Genomic DNA, 20,231 nt, shown 5'->3' on the forward strand with positions numbered 1-20,231 from the left:
CCCTCGTCATTATCGTAATTTTCATCAACAGCATGCAGAGTAGTGCTCTCTTTGAAACTGCAACTTGACTTTTTATCTTTTTCTCTTCCCTGTGCAGTCCATTTATTTTTGTCTGCCTGATGTGCACTTTGTATGTGCCCTACTTTGTTGAATTTTCTAAAAGTTTTACCTTTAAACTGGCATTGGTTTGGTGTATGTGAGCCCCTGCCAACACAGTAACATAATTAGATTGGCCAGGCTGGTTTCTGTTTGGATGTTGCAATTTTGTTCATGCTCACTTTAATTTCTGACTGCAACTCAATTGCATCTCTATCCGTTGTTTCCATTGATAAAGTGATTTCAACTGCTTTTTAAAATGTGAGTTGTGCTTCAGTTAGGAGCCATTTTTGAATGCTCTTGTAAGATTGCACAAGCTAAGCAATCTCTCAGTGCATCAAAAATCCCATCACTGAACTGACAATGCTCAATTTCTTCATCTCAGCCATGTAATTTTTGATTCTAAATCTTGCTGCATTTTGTTCATGATATCAGTTAGGCTTACTTTGTCTGTTTTGGTTGGAGCTGTTAAACCTCTGAGCAAACTGTATGCTTTGCCTCCAATTGCACTCAGCAAAACTGGGATGCAATTTTCATCAGCTATTCCTTTTGTTTAAAATACTCCTCAATTTGTTCAGTATACGTACATCATCCAGTTATCTGTCGTGCAACAGAATGCATCAGTCCTTTTGATGTAACCAATCATTTCTGCTTCACTTATTTATTATTATCGCCTAGTACTCACTGTTTATGAACCCGTGTTAATTAACATTATTTGTTAATTACATCCATTTTCTGCCTTTTTTTAAAACTCAAATGGCTCTCTCTCCCCTTCAAAAAAAAATGTGCTGGCTTCAACTGGTAGGTAGTCATCTCAGGTTCATTTTAAAACTTTGTTGCCACCGTTAAAGTTTTGTAGCTCCAGAAACTAATTGAAAGAAAAACACAGGAGCCAGAATATGTTCTGTCTACTTAACATTTGACTATCGCGTCCAAACTGACCCATAAGTCTGTCGTGCCTGTACTGATGCTTCACCCAATTGTGTCCGTCCACTCCCTTCAGCTGATTGTAAAAAACTATGGGTAACCCAAGGTAATTTCTAAAGTAAGTACATGTTCGGCACAGCACTGTGGGCTGAAGGGCTTGAATTGTTCTGTAGGATTTCTATCTTTCTTACACGGTAGGGATTTTGGACACTGGTCTCTGCCGATATTGTCTCATTAAAGCTGTTGCATTTTAAAGCCATAGCTTCAATAAATCTTTTATCACTATTGTCTCTCCTCCAAGGGTTTCACTCTGAGATTTTCAAGTTAGTAGGGTAAAGATACTCACTACTAATTCCACTCTTAACAGTTCATGTCTTCAGCTTCTAATCATTGTTAGGTTTCTCTCCTTGTCTGTCCTGTGTCAGCCACACCCTGCCCTCATATGGTGCTTTTTCCAAATTCTCCTTTTTCTTTAAAATCAGTAAACTTCGTTTTCATTCCTCCATAGGTAGAACTTTCTAACATTACAGCTTTGGGTTTATTTAACTTGTGTAACGTTCTCCTTCGCGTGTAACGAAACGCCGAATTAAACGTCGAGATAAATCACAGTCAACACGAACCAGATCGCAGTAAGATTAACCATTTACTGTTCACTCTTCACATTAACATATGGTGAAAACTGTTGATAAAACAATACAAGATTGATACAGTATTTGTTCCTTCCTTAATATCACATTTCAATTGTAAATACTTGCAAAGGTGACTATAACTATCTTACACTAAGGTGCAGTATACAGGCAGAGTTTACCTGCTCCATTGACTACTTTAAATACACTTCCATGCAAACTATCCACAACTCTTTAACTAACGAAAGCATAAACATTATCGACCGTCGTTACTTCTAACAGGATCGGCATTAACATCTTAGTTCAATATATCGATTATCTATTAACTTACAGCGTTGCTCTCACTGTGATTTCTCATGCCTGCAAAACAACTTCTGCTCAGGTGTGCCTCGTGGTAAGCCCCCACCCTCGCGCTAATTTCAAACCGGTACTTTCCCACAAGACGCGGCGAAACCGGATGTGACGTCATCGCATGCCGATATATTTTACATGCAATGAATATACTTTAAACACTTCTAATTCTAACTAGAAAACACTATCGAATGAATTACTAAGCGAAAATATTATAAACTAAATAACTGTCGTAAAGACAGCACACTCCCCGCTTGACCTTCGTAAGGTCACAATGAGCAGAGTACAAACTTAGTCTCTTAATCAGTCATTGGGTAGAAGTAGAATAACCTCTGTAACTGGCCTTTGGTAAGTTTTCACATCGCCTTGGTCGGTAGTCTTCAATTCGATCTTCCTGACATGTCCATCCCCACTAGGGAATGTAGCAGTGATTCTGGCCGTTGGCCAGCTGTTGCGGGCGATTTGCTTGTCCCTGAGCAGGACTAAGTCTCTAACTTGAAGATTCCTGTGGGGTTCTGTCCACTTTCGTCTCTGTTGCAACAAAGGTAGATATTTTTGTCTCCAGCGAGGCCAGAACTGATTTGCCAGAGCCTGGACTTGTCTCCATTGCTTTGTGTACAAATCCTTGTCTGAAAAGTCTCCTGGTGGAGGAGGTGCTCCTGCCTTCTGCGTAAGGAGCGATGAAGGCGAAAGTATAAAGGGGTTTTCTGGGTCAGAAGACACAGGTAGGAATGATTGTGCGTTTATAATGGCTGTGACCTCTGCCATTAGGGTGCACAGTACCTCGTGGGCCAATCGGGTGCGTTGCTGCATCTCAGGTTTCCTTTTCCGGGTTTTCCGTAAGGACATGAACCGTTTGACTGCCTGCTCTTTGTTATCTGGTGAGCGCTGGCGTGGTTCTCTGAAAGGCAACGGGGCAACCCCATTATTTGCTTCATCTCTGAAGACCTTGGTGTCTTTAGGTTTTAAAGAAATGGTATCTTGAGCTGATTGTGCAAGTTTGTTTCCGTGCTCGGTTTGAACGAAAACTGACTGACCTAGCGTCTCGTCGGTTACTTTACGCTTGGTAATGTCTTGTTGTGCTTCTTTAGGGTACACCTCAGTGAGGCAGATCTTGGAACAAGAACGGCTTGACTGAGTTTGACTGCAAACTTCTGTACAGTTCGAGCTGACAATTGTTGTCCTGGAGTGAACCTCTCCCTCCCCGCCGTCCTGTTGTGGGGGTGAAGGAGCGTTGTCGGTTCTTTCATTCTTGACTTCATCACGGAGCCGTGAGGGTAAATTTCCTTCCTCGTACGGATGTGATGCAATCGTGACTCTCTGAGGTTCCTCGTAGCTGGGGAAGTTATCGAATACGTATGGAGAGGGGAGACGAGCCTGCCTGTCTATTTGAGATTGTACATAGTCGCTTGTGCGTTCCAGTCTGGTCCTTTCTAAAGTAGATCTTACTTCGGTCAGATCACGCGACCCTTCAGCTTCTTCTATGTACTTTGCTTCCGCCATGGCAGCTTCTTCTTCTCTTTCTAGCTGCAGCACTTGCAACTCTGTCGATATTTTTGCCATTTCCAACTGGGTTTCGGCTTCTCTGTCGGCCTCTTCTCTTTGTCTGGCGGCCTTTTCGGCTTCTCTGGCAGCCCTTTCTTTCTGGATTTCGGCTTCTCTGGCGTCCCTTTCTTTCTGGATTTCGGCTTCTCTGGCAGCCTCTTCTCTTTGTCTGGCGGCCTTTTCGGCTTCTCTGGCGGCCCTTTCTTTCTGGATTTCGGCTTCTCTGGTGGCCTGTTTCATTTTCAAAACTGCTTCTTGTCTGGCGTAACGCAGTCGCACCTTGGCGGCTTCTGCCTTGGCTCTTTCCTTGTTGGACTTACTTGATGTCGGTTTACTGCCCTTGTCACTGGGCGGCGTCGACTTGATGCTGGATCGAGCTGACATTGCAGCACTTGAAACACCTGATAATGCCGCTTTTTTCACTGTAATGTACTCCTTCGCGTGTAACGAAACGCCGAATTAAACGTCGAGATAAACCACAGTTAATAAGAACCAGATCGCAGTAAGATTAGCCATTTACTGTTCACTCTTCACATTAACATATGGTGAAAACTGTTGATAAAACAATACAAGATTGATACAGTATTTGTTCCTTCCTTAATATCACATTTCAATTGTAAATACTTGCAAAGGTGACTATAACCACATTACACTAAGGTGCAGTATACAGGCAGAGTTTACCTGCTCCATTGACTACTTTAAATACACTTCCATGCAAACTATCCGCAACTCTTTAACTAACGAAAGCATAAACATTATCGACCGTCGTTACTTCTAACAGGATCGGCATTAACATCTTAGTTCAATATATCGATTATCTATTAACTTACAGCGTTGCTCTCACTGTGATTTCTCATGCCTGCAAAACAACTCCTGCTCAGGTGTGCCTCGTGGTAAGCCCCCACCCTCGCGTTAATTCCAAACCGGTATTTTCCCACAAGATGCGGCGAAACCGGATGTGACGTCATCGCATGCCGATATATTTTACATGCAATGAATATACTTTAAACACTTCTAATTCTAACTAGAAAACACTATCGAATGAATTACTAAGCGAAAATATTATAAACTAAATAACTGTCGTAAAGACAGCACAACTTGGGTAACATTTTTTTTCTCTTCTTTTAGCGAGGCACTCATATATGATGTGGCGGCATACTATCGTATATCATTCACATACTTCTACATATAACCCATAATGAGTTATGCAACCAAAGAATGCTTCATCAAACAGCATATTTTTCAATATTATTCAAACATTACTGAAATGGTAAATACAGTCCACAGCTCATCACTAACAACAAGGTGAACGAGCGTGAGGCCTGGTGCCTTTAATTTTAACACGACAAAGGAGATGGTTATTGACTTCAGGAGAACTCACATAAATCTCATCTCTCTTTACATCAGTGGCCCAGCAGTGGAAATTGTAAATAGCTTCCAATTCCTGGGAGCAAACACCTCACACTACCTCTCACGATCCCAGAGCACATCCTACGCAGTCAGGAAAGCTCACCTACACCTCTGCTTTCTGAGGAGGCTGAAGAGAGCCGGACTATACACATCTATACTCACATCCTTCTGCAGATGCGCAGTAGAGAGCATCCTAACAGGCTGCATCACTGCCTGGGACAGAAACTGCACTGCGGCAGACAGGAAGGCTCTACAACGGGGAGTCAAAACTGCCCAATGCATCACCGGCATACATACCAAAAGGTGCCAAAAATGGGACAGTAACTTCACGGAAGGTCTCACCTGCCGTGCTCGTAGACAGTTTGTCCCACTCCAGTCAGAGAAGCATCCACATGAGGACCGCCAGACTGGATCACAGCTACCTTCCCCAAGCAGTAAGCCTGATCAACACTTCCAACCACTAACACATCACCACTATTTTATCAGATCCTGTCAGTCACCTTATGTGGACACACCTGTGCCTAAAATCACTTTATGGCTATACTGTACAATTGATCTACGCATATAAGCTATCTTGTGTATTTATATTTATTGTGTTTTTAATTATTCTGTTCTTTATCCTATTATGTTTTTCTGTGCTGCATCAGGTGCAGAGTAACAATATTGTTGTTCTCCTTCGCACTTACGCATTGGAAATGACATTAAACAATCTCGCGTAGTTTCACTTGACTCAGGAGCAAAATCTTTCAGGAACAATCAGCATTCGCAAGAAAAACAGAAATTAAGCATATTCAATCAACTTGTCAGAATTTTTAATAAATCTGTGAATGGACAAGTTTTACAAGATGAGGGCCGAAGTATTCATAGTATGGCTTCACTATAACGATGAGGTTTTTCTCGCTGGTTCCAAAACCGAATGATTGAAGGGAAGGAGTTGATCTTCAATGTCTGTGCCCACGTTTCTGTACATCCTGCCCTGTGCTAGCAGCCAAAAAATGGCACGGCCTGAGTGGTGGGGCTCTTTGAAGCGGTGCCTCCTGTAGATACTACCGGTGGTGGGGGTGTTGGGGGATACCTAAATTCAACCTCGGTTGTGGTAGAGTGACCAACCCTCCGGCTGATGGATTCCAATAAGAATGGAAACTGGGCTGGAGTTCCGGCTGTTGCTATAATCGGCCCGCCGAAAGTTAACTGTACCAGATCTGAACTTGGCAGTAGCATGAGAGAAAGCGGGAGAGAGCTGGGAGGAAGGTGGTCGGAGGCGGCAGCAGATGGTCTCAATCACTTTGATTAAAGTGCTGGCGACTTCTCTGATCTTGAGCTCCGTGATGTTTTAAACATGCAGGGTCGCTCGGAGAAAAGCAGTCAAACGTGAAAGCAATGGGATCCGGGATGTGGGTTTTCATTGTAAAAGGACTGGTTGCTAATCGGTATTTGTATCGTCACTCTGAGGTAGTTCATGTTTTAATCTATAAACGATGCACAAAGGGCTCAGTTTAAACATTGAAGCAGCGGGACTTCAGGACTTGAAGTACTGTGGCTAATTATGGTACAAAAAGTCGAATTAACCACCTTTTTTGCTATTTTCCTCAAAAGCGGGTTTGCTCATTATTAGTGACCCGGTTTACAACCGCTCCCCGACTGAAGCAGCTTCTCCGGTTTGCGGCGAAATGCCACCGCGCGTGTCCCGACTGCAACACACTCAAAATGTAAGAAGTGCTGGCTTTCCCGGGCTGCGAGGGCTCGGTGTATCCCTTCAGATTAAAGTGAAAGTTCTCACTGTCTTTCCAGCGTGAAAAAGCAGCCTAATCTTCCCTTAAATTGTCTTTCACAGAAACTCGAAATCAGCGTCCCAGGCGTACTGGTGACTTGCCGGCTCGCAGCGCTTAACAAGAGCTCCCGGCTGAAGAGTCAAACTCGGGTTCCTTCTTTTTATATAGTGAACTTTATTACCAAACTGGCGAATTAAAAGAAGCTGCAACTATTTAATCTCGTGCAAATTTTCATAATCCCTCCTCCCTTTGTGACTACTCGCGCTTTTCGAATCGTATATAAATACCGTGTCTGACTCTTGGACCAGCTGTAAGTGTTCCTCTACCGGAGCCAATGGAGGGTTATCCCGCATCCTCCTTAGCTTATGCGTGTGTCATCAGCGTAGTAGGCACTATTGCTTTTCTGAGACTGATCATGGCTGAAATACAACTGACTCATCGCCTGGTCATTTACGCGATACTCCTCGTCGCCCTGGAAAGGATCTGTTGCATTTTTCTGGCGGGCTTTTCAGGAATTCTGATCTTCACTGCTGCATGTTTCCTAGTCATTCAAGCACTGTCCCCGCCTAAATTACCTGTGCAAGGGAAAGCTGTATTCATTACAGGTAAGACCCGGAATCAGGTTATCACTGGCATGTTGTGAAACCTGTTTTGTGGTAGTGCAATAGGTTAAGTCTATGCATTATAATAAGAGATGTGTATATATAGAAATATGTAGTATATAAACAAAAACAGGGAGGAGGTGTTCTTGGGTTGGTTCATCGAACTTCAGAAATCTGATAGCCTAAAACTAGAGTGTGTGTCTTCAGGCTCTGACCTGCTACTACAAACTGAATAAATGTAGTGATTTCAGATTTTCTTTGTCCTTGATGGATTTTTTAATATATATAAATGCAGTCTGAAATAGGGTTTCTAAAACAATTATTTGAAACAGTGAAAGTAATGGGCTGTGAGCAACGGAATGTGAATTCAAGCTGAGAATGGATGGTTTTACCACTTTGAGTTTGTGTCAGACACCTAGGGCTCTGGAATAATAAAATGTCTTGTGTGTAAAATAGTTCTGTGCCTTTGCCCCATAGTGACAACAAATGAACTATGTTTGGAACAGCTCTCAGAATGCTATATGCTAAGTTGTAGAAAGCAAGAATATCTTGCAAATTCAGTGTGTTGGAACTCTCAGCGTAATCTCACCCAGACACTGCTTCGTACTATGTTTAAAACAATTTCAGATTTTCTTTCTGAAACAAAAACAGCTCGAGTGTTTATTTACTGCTTTTAAAACATAACTCACTTTGCAGATTTGATCTCAACTGCATTAAAGTAAATCTTGGTCTCTGTTCTGGTAAGCAGTGGGAGAGATTGTGATTTGCTGCTTCAACAGAATCTGTAATGAAATAGAGAATGCAGTTTAGTTTGTGCTGGGTGCCCTTGCAATTTGAATATTTTGCAATGAATTGAGTGAAATGGATGATGAGTTTGCCCTAATCAGTGGGAAAGCAGATCCTAACGCCCACTCGTCTTTTCAGCACTAGACATCACTGTCCACTTTCACAGCTTCCTGATCCATTCATTCCCATCAATACCAGCAGGAGGAATTGGCAATGATCTACCAGGCCCATAAGGGCCATCTGCACTGAACCATGCCCTTCATTGGAATCTGTATGTTTATATTCCTTTTAATATTCCAGCTTTAGTTTATTGGATATTCCATGGATGAAGACCAAGCACTGTAAAAGCTGAACTTGAAAGGCATTTCTGTAGAGTAAAAGGTTATTTTTACTTTCTTTCATCCCTCAACCATGTATTTGCCATGTTTTGTTTCAATGAACAAATATTACTGAAAGTTGAGCAAAATTTCTGCAGTCAGGATCAATGAGAAGGCTAGTCAGGTCCTTGAACCTGATCCAATTAAGAGCTCATTCACAAAATTCTATCATTTGGTTGTGATAAGTTCATGGAACTTGATCTTTATTGTTGGCTGCCTAGTGTTCCAGATATTTATGTTTATTGCATGGTTTGAGAAATTCTTCCTGATATCATTTCCAATTGGCTTGCCTTTAATTTCCCTTATAATCATAATTTAATCATCATAAACACCTCAATTGGATCACTCTAGCTGTTCAATGTAAAGAGTCTGGAATGCTCCTAAATGTCCAACCAAGCATCAATCCAACACTAAATAAAATGTGTTGACATTTGGAATGTTTGGAACTGTGTATGAAGGAATAATCTATTTGTACGTGGCGCCTGTTAATAAAATAAGATATTCCAAGTTTCCTCGCAAGGGATGAATTAAGTTCAAGTTAACACCAAGTTGAAAGAAGAATGATCAAGCTGGCATTTAGAATGCTTTGGCTCAGATTCTGATTTAATTAGCACAGGTTAATGCACAATGAAATGTGTCATTTGCACTAGCAACCAACACCTAAGGATGAGCTGGGGCCGCAAGTGTCTCCACACATTCCAGCACCAATGTAGCATGCCCACAGTGCTAATGCTATGCTGCTGATTAAAGAATGCGCGGATTTCTGTAACAAAGATTAGACTGTGTAGGGAGAACGTGTGGAAGCCTAGAGCTTGCTTATGCAGCTGAAGGTAAACCTTCTGGTGGTGGTTGATGGTACTGCAAATTTACAGAAAGTTACTTTGCAGACTGACCAGAACTGCACCAAATAAAATCAGTCTGTTTCCAGTCTGCAATGGAGACATTGTGGTTACCATTTCAAAGAAACTTTAAAACTTGTCAAGTTGAGTTGTGTAGCTTTGAAATTTGAATATTTCATATTGAAAATAATGAAATTGTTGTTGTTTCCCTGAACAGAGGGAGATAAATATTGGCTCCCACCCATCTTTCAGTATAAGATATCACTGTTTTCACTGCCCCCTCTTCCATTAATGCCACCAGGGGAAATTGGCATTGATCTGCCAGCTCACTGGGGGACAACAATACTGAATTGTCTACTTTCCTATTGCAACTTTGTGTTGGTGTTTCCTAATATTCCAGCTCCAATTTATTGTTTCACAGATCAACACTATTCACTCAGTGAGGGCTGAGCTTAAGTGGTAGTTTCTGGATGGAAAAGGGATTTTTCATCCATTCCTTCCCACTGGTATTTAAACAAAATATTCGAGTTTGGCAAAATTTCTGTACTTGGAACCAGCACTAGTTATAAGCTCTGCCACAAAATGGAGTCTCATGTGAGGTGTGAGAAGGCTCTTCTGACCCTTTGAGTTAGTTCCAAATCAACACAAATCTGTACCTCCACAATGTTCTGTTGTTTGGCAGTAAAGCATTCATTTAGTCATAGCTAGACAGCAAGGAAACAGGCCGTCAGGCCAACTTGTCTGCACCAACCAAGATGCCAAACTGAGCTGCCCCTTCTCTTGCCTCTGTTTGGCCCATATCCCTCTAAACCAGGTGTTCCCAATCTCTTTCATGCCACAGACCAATACCATTAAGCAAGGGACCTGTGGACCACAGGCTGGGAACCCCTGCAAAATCTTTCTTATCCATGTAACTATTCCTCTATTTTTCTGGTACCTTTCTATATACTTGCCACCCTCAATGGGAGGAGGAAAAGGGGCAGCAAGAATGGTTGCCTCTTGGATTCCTTTGAAAAAAATTCCCCTCTTTCAATCTATGCTCTCTAGTTTTGGATGCCCCCCCCCCACCCTGGTAAGAAAAACTCTTCACCTATTCACCCTATCAATGTCCCACATGATTTTACAAATCTGTAAGGATTCTTCTCAGCCTCCACACTCCAGCGGGGTGAATACCAGCTCCTACCCTATCCAGCCTCACTTCATAACCAAGTCCGTCAGTCCTAGTAACATCCTCAAATCTTTTTAGCACCCTCTGCTGTTTAATAACATTCTTTAACCTATCTTTCATTGTTGGGTATCTCGAATGGCACGTTCTGGATTTCTAATCCCCATTGTATGGGGGTGGGAAATGCTTCCTGATATAACTTCTGATCGGCCTGCATCAAATTTCATTCTGGATTTCACCACCCAGGAAATGCAGCAAAATCTTAATTGTCAGTTGGCTCACTTTAATTTTCTTTTATTCAATGAAATCCAACCTTTGTCCATGAAGGCCAACCTTGTAATGAAACCTTTCTGGCCTTTATCTACTTCAGCTGGTGTCCTTATTGCATTGAAAGTAAATGCACCCAGCTTGGGGTGTCCAGGAACTGTACTCCACATCTCTAACCAGAGCTTTAGCCTAATACACCTGTGACCTTGCTGCAGTCACAATGGGGGCCATTCATAGAAGATGTTGAAAATACTCAGTAGGCGCAATTTAATGACTTCTCATTTATCTCAGTATGTCCAGCCTCGTTGTCCAAATCATTAATACAGATCATAAGTAAATGAAACCTCACCACTGATCACTGCCTTGCATCTATTTGCACTTTGTCAGCCACTTGGTTTTCTGCCAGTCAATGAGTCCTTTACCCATGCTGGCACGTAACTGTACACAGGGCACACAAGGTTGGGCAGCAGTTAGTGCTGCTGGCTCGGTTTCAACCACCCAGGCTGATTCTGGCTCTGACTCTTGTCTTTGTGGATTTGCACACTTTCCTGTGGGGTTCCTCTTGTGCTTCCCTTTCCTCCTGTCTCCCAAAGTCATGCCGGTTGGTTGGTTTAAAATGCTGCTAAGTGTTCCTGGGTGTAATTGGATAGTATTAGAATCAGACTGGAGAGTTGAAGGATGTGGGAGAGAGCAGATTACTAGAAATATAAGAATGGGACATGCCTAGAGTCAGCAGAACTTAATGGGCCAAATGGCCTCTGTTGACAGAACTGCAAATAAGCCTGAGTATTGCATGCAGCATTGTATTGAATGTCACCTCCACTTGCTCACCATCATCCAGTCTGCTAATTACTGCATCAAAACCTTTCAAATCTTGCCAGACTTTTTAGTTTGCACTGTGATCAGCCAAAGGGCTGGTATCTGTACTGTTCTATGACACTGACATTTTCTTTCTTGGAATCAAAGGTTGAGAACTATCTGATTCTGCTTGAAACTATGATGTGGGAAGAGTTGACATGATCTATTTTCAACTGGCATTTTAAAGGTCCGTTCTGATTTGGTTGAACATGTTAGCAACTGGATTTATGGAATGCCTACTGTCCATTGGCATGAGAATGGATATTTGATGGAGCTATTCAGTACAACATTAGAAGGATAGAAATACCTTTGGCATAAATATTTATTCTATATATAAAATAATATAACATGAAGAATTAAATAACCATGATGTTATTGAAGCCCATCTTCTCTACATCAGCTCTATGATGTCGAGTTCCAGTTACAATGAAAAGGTGTGTGTGTGTGTGTGTGTGTGTGTGTGTGTGTGTGTGTGTGTGTGTGTGTGTGTGTGTGTGTGTGTGTGTGTGTGTGTGTGTGTGTGTGTGTGTGTGTGTGTGTGTGTGTGTGTGTGTGTGTGTGTGTGTGTGTGTGTGTGTGTGTGTGTGTGTGTGTGTGTGTGTGTGTTTCAATAGCAATGATTCTCAAAGTTCAAAATAAGTTAATTAAAGTACATACAGGACATCGTATACTACCCTGAGATTCAGTTTTAGTGGACATTCACAGTAGGTACAAAGAAATAAATGGAATTGATAGGGGGGAAAAGTATTCTACAAAAAGCAATATCAAAAATTTAACCCTATTCATAAATATTAACTGATGAAGGAAGGTGATTGCTGGGAAGATTTATCACCTCTGGTGTAAAGATCCCAGAGGGCACCCATTTCAATTCTACTTCCATTCCCATGTCAGTCCATGGCTGTCTCTGCTGTTACCATGAGGCCACACTCAGGTTGGAGGAGCCACACCTTGTATTCTATCTGGGTAGCCTCCAACCTGATGACATGAACATTGATTTCTTGAACTTTCAGTAATTCCCCCCCCCCAACATAGCCCCATTCCTGTTTCCCCCTCCCCCCAACCTCATTTCCTTACCTCATCACCACCCTCTGGTACACCTCCTTTACTTTCTTCCATGGTCTTCTGCCCTCTCCTATCAGATTTCCCCTTCTCTAGCCCTTTATCTTTTCCACCTATCAGCTTCCCAGCTCTTTACTCCACCCCTCCCCATTTCATCTGTCACCTTGTTCCTCCCCCTCACCCACCTACTTGCTCTAACTTCTGATCTTTTTCTCCAGCCCTGATGGAGGGTCTCTGCTCAAAACATTGACTGTTTACTCTTCCCCATAGATGCCTGCTGAGTTCCTCCAGCATTTTGTGTGTGGTGTTCTCTGTATTGACTGAGCTGGCAGATTCCTGCACTAGAACCTAGTATGCCAGTGGTAAGGGAAGAGACTATTTCTGCAAGTGCATTTGTCAATAGCTGGAGAAAAATGCAGCTGGTATTTCCAACAAGAGTGATGTCTGAAATTTTCTCTTGACCAAATCCATTTAAGTATTGTGTCTGTGTGTGTGGCCAGCCACCCCCATTCCATGTGTTCATTTTAAACAATTACACTTCTAAATTAGTAGTTCATGCCATTATGAAAGGAAATGCCGTAGTCTGTGTTTGTGAATTAATGCAGTTTTTGTACAACTGTGGAATGAGAAAAGTAAATGCAAATATTTAAGTATTTCTGTGCTTCCCACCTTTATAAACTTCTGACTTCTCTACATTTATCTTTAGAGATATGGGGCAGTAACAGGCCCTTTTGGCCCAATGAGAGTGTGCAGTCCAATTACACCTAATTACCCTACTAACCTGTGCCCCTTTGGGATCTGGGAGGAAACCAGAGCACCCAGAGGAAACCCACGTGCTCATGAGAGACAACCTCATACAACCTCCTTAGAGGCAGCAGTGGCAATTGAAACCGGGTCACTGGCACACACTTCATAGTGAGAGTGTGTTCCTAGTGGTGTGGAAAGCTTTCCAGGCTTTCTCAGAATAAGAAAAAGAATCTGAAGACACTTCAGGTCAGCAAGCATCAGTACAAAAGAAACATTTAGCACTTCAAGTCCTAGACGTCACGCCAAAGTCAGTGGAACTTTTATTTCAATGTTATTAAAATTCTGATTTATGAAAGATGTTGATTTGGAAACCTTGCAACATTTCAATCTTTCACGTGTGTATATATATATAAAAAATTAAAACTACATTTTGTGGAGATGGATTTCATATAGAAATAACATTTTTTTTCCTTTTAATATAATGAATTAATGTAACACATGAGCTTAATTTCAGGCTGAGAATTTTGGCAAACTACAATGCAATTGATATTTCTTTCTTCTAATAAATTAAGTACTTTAAAGTGTTTTTAAAAGGTTTTTTTTAAAGTGCTTTGGAGGGTTGAACCGCTGAGCTTAATTGAGGCAAGTAAAATATAGGTTCAACTGTCTTTGAAGCTGAGCAGATCCATTTCTACATAATGTAACAAGCATTTGGAAATGTAATTTACACTACAAAAAACAAGTTTGCAGAATTTCTACACAACTGCAATGTGTGTGACTGGTTGGGGGAATCTTCTTTCATTCCTGAAATACTTAAAGTGCTGTCCTATGTAGTGTCGTTGGTCCTTCTCAATAGCTGTCTGGGCCGTTTAGTGAAACAAAGTTGTGTAATCTCAGTCGAGCTCCAAATGGGCAGGAATACATAGTACAAAGCTGCCCCATAATTTTGCACTAATGGACAGAAAATTGGCAGTTTCACAAGGAGGCCACAATGAGCAAGAAATAAAAAAAAAATTCGCGTGTAGGAGTACTGTTGTTCCAGCTTTCTTTGGATGCTGGAAGTGGAGATTATCAGTAGTCACATTGTGTGTACAACATCAAAAGAGAAAATGCTGTAGTCCCCAACCTACAGGCCCACTGCTCATGGGAACTAAATTCTATAGACCACTTTCATGAGAAGACTTAATTTAAATTTAATCCAGTAAGAAAAAAGCAACTGCTCCTGTCTCCTTGGCCATCACTGCCCTACACAGCCAATAATGCTTCTGGCACGATATTTCTTCCATGGTCGATGATGGCTGTGAAGCTGGCTTGAGGTGTAGTGGAGAAAGCACCTATCTTTGAGGCGAATGGGGTTGATTTCGAATCTGGTCGGCCCATTGCACGCTTTCCATCTGTCATGAACATGAGAAAGTCTGCAGATGCCGGAAATCCATGCAACGCACACAAATTGCTGGAGGAACTCAGCAGGCTGAAGTGTTGACTGTACTCTTTTCCATAGGTGCTGCCTGGCCTGCTGAGTTCCTCTAGCATTTTGTGTGAGCTGCATGCTTTCCATCTGTGCTGGCTTGAGGTTCGAGCTAGCAACTCAGCCTAGTTTTATTTTTAAAAAAGGGAATAAACAGTCAATGTTTTGGGCTGAGATGCTTCGTCAGGACTGGATAGATGTTCCCTGATTTGAGCTCCTCCAGCATTGTGTGTGCTCTGGATTACCAGCGCCTACAGAATCTGTGCTTTGCATCTCCTAAAGAGTTTTGCTTCTGCATACCCACTCTATCAAGGTCTTTCACCATTCGATAAGTTTCAACTGGGTTACCTGTCATTCTTAATTCTAGAGAATACAGGTCCAGAGCCATCAAACACGCTTAGTATGACATTCCATCCAATCCTGAATCATTCTTGTGAGCCTCCTTTGAACCCTCTCCAGTTTCAGCACATCCTTTCTAAGATGAGCTAAGATCATCAACTGCTAGTGTCCATTTTCAATCCACAGAAGGAGTTCCATTAACAGCAACAGCACAAGTGCAGAGATGGGCTGTTTCTTGGAGGACACAATCACAAGATTGAATTCGAGGATGACCGGTTATGGAAATGCTGACGGATTATCCCATTTACCTTTGCGAAAGGAAATCTGGGAAAATTGACAAAAAAATACACTCCTCTTGATTAATTCTCCCTTTCACAAATGAAAGTCCCTATTGCAGCAGGGATGATCCAAAGACAAGCCTGAAAAGACCCCATTTTGCCTCGGATCTACATGGCTACCCAAACTGTGGATATGTGTAGCAGAAGCTCCAGTTCTACCATTTTTACCAGCACACACCACAACCAACAGCTCACCAGCTGTACTGTTCCCTTGTGCCCGCACTTGGGTCTCCTCAAACGCAATCTCAGTAGCCGACACAAAGTGAAGGTTTCTCAACCGGAGGTTCGATGTTTCACTTGTGGACAAGAATTCTTAGCAAGGGATTGCAGATGTGATCAAAAGTGGGTACTCAAAGATAAAGGACCAACTTGGACTCTCCTGCTGTGGAGATGATGTCTGATATCATTTGGCAACACATCGTTCAGTTGAGGAGAGCGGAGTGAATTTTTTTAAAGAAAGGTGGCCAGAGCTGTCATAACCACACCCAGCAGTCTCAGTCAACTCCTGCAACCTCCACGGAGGAGGCCCCAGAACCTGAGATTGTTTCTCAGCCACAAGTCTCACCTGCCAAGCAGAGTGATCCCCTTGTCAGGAAAGTTGTTATCCCACCAGAGTAAGAAAGCCTCCTCAGTGATTAAATTTTTAGGCCTGAATGGGGCCGTTTAAAATTTAGTCTGTAGATAGCAGTTGTATTATTTAGTGTACTGTGTATATAGTTGAGATGCATTCTCTATTGAGTTGGGACTTGGAGCTTAGTGGAGCGGAGTGTTGTGTCTTTATTTCAAAAGTATTTGAGTAATTGTGTGCGTGTATGGGGAGATAAGGCATTCTTGGTCATTTGAATAATTCATTATGGGTTGTACGTATAAATGTATTAATTACATGTCTCCTTACACTACCACATGATTAATACATGGCTCACTTAATGTAAACATAAACTAAATCTTGCATCTTAGCTCTTTTCCTTTGAATTAATTTAATGTTCTTCAGTTACAAATGAACTGAAGTGAACATATGTTATGTTACAAGTGAACATAACACTATTTTCATAAGTTAGCATCTGCTTGGCAAACAAGTTCATCTTTTATAATGTATTCCTCCACTTCTGCTCTCTCAAGTACCCTGGCATTTTTTTATTTAATGGTAAGTGATTGTCAGTCAACAAAACCCCGCACTCGAGTTTGTTCTTCTAAGGTCTGCCACTCCTCCTCTCCCTTCCTTGTTTAAGACCCTCTCTTTGACCAACCTGATCTCTTCAAAATTCTCTGTAATTTGATATACAACATCACACCAAGTACTGAAGAAAAATGTTAACAAAGAAAACTGACTTTTAAGGAGTTTGTATAATGTTCATGTTATCTTAACTGGCCCTTTTGTGCATGTAGCAAATGTGGTGACAAGCCATCAAAGTCCTAGGATGGTAACCTATCTCACAGGCACAACCTCCAAATAGAAGGGCATCCCTTGAACAGGGGTAAGGAGGAAGCGGAGGTTGATGCTGCTGTTTAGTAACTTTGAAACATTAAATTAGTTCAAAAGAAAATTTGCGAGTCTGGGAATACTGCTCTAGTTCAAGCTTACTTTAAGTGAGGAGCCTATGTAATGCTTGCAATTAACGTTTTTACATTTAAACCGTTATTTAAACTAAAAGGATATTTAATCAACCAGTTATGTGCATGTATATGTAAATATATATACAAGACTACTCAAGTAACAAATATTAAATACACATAGGTTCTTGATAAGAGCGTAAAAAGCTTATGGAGAGAAGATGGGAAAATCAGCCATGATCAAATGGCAGAGAGGACTCAGATGAATGGCTTTATTTGGCTGCTATTTCTCATGGTTTTGCCTACTGGCTTGTATTCTTTCTTCCGCTTCTTACTCCCCCACCACACTTTATTCTAACTTCTTCCCCTTCCTTCCAGTCCCGATGAAGGATCTCGGCCCAATATTTGGTTTATCTCCTTCTACCGATGTTGCTTGACCTTCTGAGTTCCTGCAGCATTTTGTGTGGTGCAATAGATTCCTGACCCTTGCTGCTTGAGCTGTCCTCAGCGATGATAACTGATCAAGGCTGTTATTCACTCCTACAACTGGCAGAGGAACGTGGTGCAGAATTCCTGTCTTGTGGTTTTGCGTACATTCTGAGCCAAGTTTAGATTTTGCTGTGACCCTACCTAGAGCCTGTGTGATTGCTTGCGTTCACTTTGCATGCCTGTCCGTGAAGAACAGATGCTTTAACAAGGTCAGCTGACGACATGTACTAACAATTAATCCCATCACCTTGTGGGCTGTGTGGCGTAGATGATTGATGTGCGGTCCCATTGGTCAATCAGTGGAGTTTACAACTCAGCTGTTACAACTCATTACTCCAGCCTTGGGCTCTGAAATTGAGTCATGACCATCTTGCTTAGCCATTTAGTTCAACAACACTGAAAAATACTTGGCTCTCATTCTCCCCTATGTTGGCGTCAGCTGTGAAACTCAGCTGGAGCTTCTGAACAAGGGAGGACAGAAGATGATGTAGAAAAACATACAATTCAGAACTTTTTGGGTTTTGCCCACTCTGAGCTTTTGTGCCGAGCGTACATCTCTACACTTCGGGTAGTAAGGGGATTTGGGATTAAATAAGGGGTCGACAAATATCTATCCTTAATCTGGCCCCTAAAAGCAGGCAATCTGAAATCCTGTGCATGTCCGTTAGGCATAATGAATGTGTGGCAAAGTTATTTCTGTGGCAAGCAGCAAGGTAGGGTGCACTGTGACAACAAGTTGCGCCTTCTGGAGAAGCTTTTTAAAGGAGGACCAACAGCTAGATAACAAGAGAACTTTTCAACATGCCCTTGGGGTTGGGGACAGACATTTGAAGATAGAAGGCCTGAATTTAGAATTTGCCTCGATGTAAATTCAGTGCACTTGCTACCAAGGAGCCATGTGAAAGCTTGCCCAGAAATGTCATGACTTGTACTTTAACATGACATGAAAAGCATTTACCCCTGAATATTCTTAGTCAGTTGCTTGTTGCTTCCTGAAATGCTGAGCAGAGAGAGTGAGTGCCTCTTGCCTAGTACAATGCAGGAAACTATCCATCTCCACAGGTCCATGAGCTTCCAGTCGAATCAGTCCCATGGGTCCTGTTCTCTGTTCCCTCTCCTCCTGTCTCCCCTGTAGCCCTTGCTTGCATTTCCACCCTTTGCTTTTTTTGCCACTTGCTGAGGTAATTTACACTAGGCAATTAACCTACCAGCTCATCTTGTAACTGGGAGGAAAAGTCCTACAGATGAGGAGAATCCAGACTCCATGCAGACAGGCCAATGTCGGGATCAGTTCTAGGAGTTTGGAGCCATCAGTTAGCCAGCAGTGTTAGCTGCTATACCACCAGGCTGCTTCCTGTAGCTGTCTGAGACGCAGCCAACACCCACAGGCCTTGCCCTGAGTGGAAAAGCAAAGAAGCACTGAAAATCTGTTAAAGGTTTTTCCCATGACTGACTGACAGAATTCATTGAGGACTTTGCATCTACCAATTTAATAATGCAACTGGCTTATTACTGCCACATGTACTGAAATGGTGAAAAGCTCGTCTTGTATATTGTTCATTCTGATCAGATCATTACTGTGTATTGAAGTAGAAAAATGTAAAATATCAATGAAAAATAGTGTTGGAGGTACGGAGATGGTGCTGTGCAGGTAAACAATGAGGTGCGAGGTAGATTGAGTAGAGTCCAAGTTGGCCTACTGGGGAGTTATTTAATAGTTTTTTAACAAGGAGGTTCTCAAATGTTTGAGTAGTGTTTGTAACCTTGTGTCTGTTGTAGTAAAGTTCACGCAGCAACTTTTCAACGGCAAAAATCTCCTCCTAGCTTGTTCTTGTTTCATTTCACCTGAGCATGGACCTACAGCAGTGAAACCATTGCAGGGCAGGCTTCATGTTCAGAGGTTCAAAAGGAATGGGGGTGGGTGGGGAAGCTCATAGCTAATCAGTAATAGTATCACAGCTGCAAAAGGAGGGTGGTGTGGTGGGATGAGCTGTGGAAGTCAGAAACGGGAAGGGACTGGAATAATCACTCTATATTGGAGTATTCTGTGGACCCCACCCCCCAATCCACACCTCATTTGCAACAGGCAGAGAATGTGATCAAGAGGCAGATTTTGGGAAGGTGCAAAGATAACAGGCTGGTGTTGTAGGGAATTTCAATTTCCTTAATATTGGTTGGCAAAAGGTTTGAATAGGCTGGAATTTGTTAGGTGTCCAGGAAGGATTTCTAACTCCATACAGAGGGAGACTGACTACAAGAGGCCACATTGGATTTGGTGAACCAGGTCAGGTGTCAGATCTCCCAGTTGGCGAGCATTTTGGGCAGTGACCCCCAACTCCCTGACCTTTGCCCTTGGGGAGGACTGGGAACAGATGAAATCGGAAAGTATTTAATTGGGGGAGGAGGCATTGTGATGTGGCTTGGCAGGACCTGAGGAGCATAAAGTAGGAGCAGATGCACTTGGAAAAAATGCACAACAGAAATGTAAAGGTTTAGGGAGCACTCACTGGGAGTTCTGCCTAGGTTTGTCCCATTGAGGCAGAAACCAGGTTGACAAGAGATGTGGGACATCTAGTCAAGAGGAAGAAAGAAGCCTGATTAAAGTTGAAGAAGCAAGGA

General features: G+C 42.2%; 2 protein-coding genes across 3 annotated transcripts in view; one reads left to right on the forward strand and one right to left on the reverse strand.

The window, feature by feature from the left end:
* Nucleotides 1-1,665: 1,665 nt before the first annotated feature.
* LOC132406766 (caldesmon-like) lies at nt 1,666-8,127 on the reverse strand. Of its 2 annotated transcripts, none has more exons than XM_059992727.1 (2): nt 8,019-8,127; nt 1,666-4,097 (listed from the first exon to the last, which is right to left on the reverse strand). In XM_059992727.1, the coding sequence occupies exon 2, from the start codon at nt 3,927-3,929 to the stop codon at nt 2,304-2,306; it is 1,626 nt and encodes a 541-aa protein (XP_059848710.1). In that variant the 5' UTR covers nt 3,930-4,097; nt 8,019-8,127; the 3' UTR covers nt 1,666-2,303. The 2 variants fall into 2 exon arrangements, with proteins under 2 accessions (XP_059848710.1, XP_059848709.1); XM_059992726.1 differs by lacking the exon at nt 8,019-8,127 and adding an exon at nt 5,642-5,672.
* Nucleotides 5,667-20,231, forward strand: part of hsd11b2 (hydroxysteroid (11-beta) dehydrogenase 2) — a 57,129-nt gene continuing 42,564 nt past the window's right edge. Inside the window, exon 1 of the mRNA XM_059992731.1 lies at nt 5,667-7,332. Within this exon, the coding sequence (XP_059848714.1) occupies nt 7,062-7,332 (271 nt within the window). The 5' untranslated portion in view covers nt 5,667-7,061. The remainder of the gene's footprint in view (nt 7,333-20,231) is intronic.

Source organism: Hypanus sabinus, chromosome 17 (genome assembly GCF_030144855.1).
Source record: "Hypanus sabinus isolate sHypSab1 chromosome 17, sHypSab1.hap1, whole genome shotgun sequence".
NCBI lineage: Eukaryota > Metazoa > Chordata > Chondrichthyes > Myliobatiformes > Dasyatidae > Hypanus > Hypanus sabinus.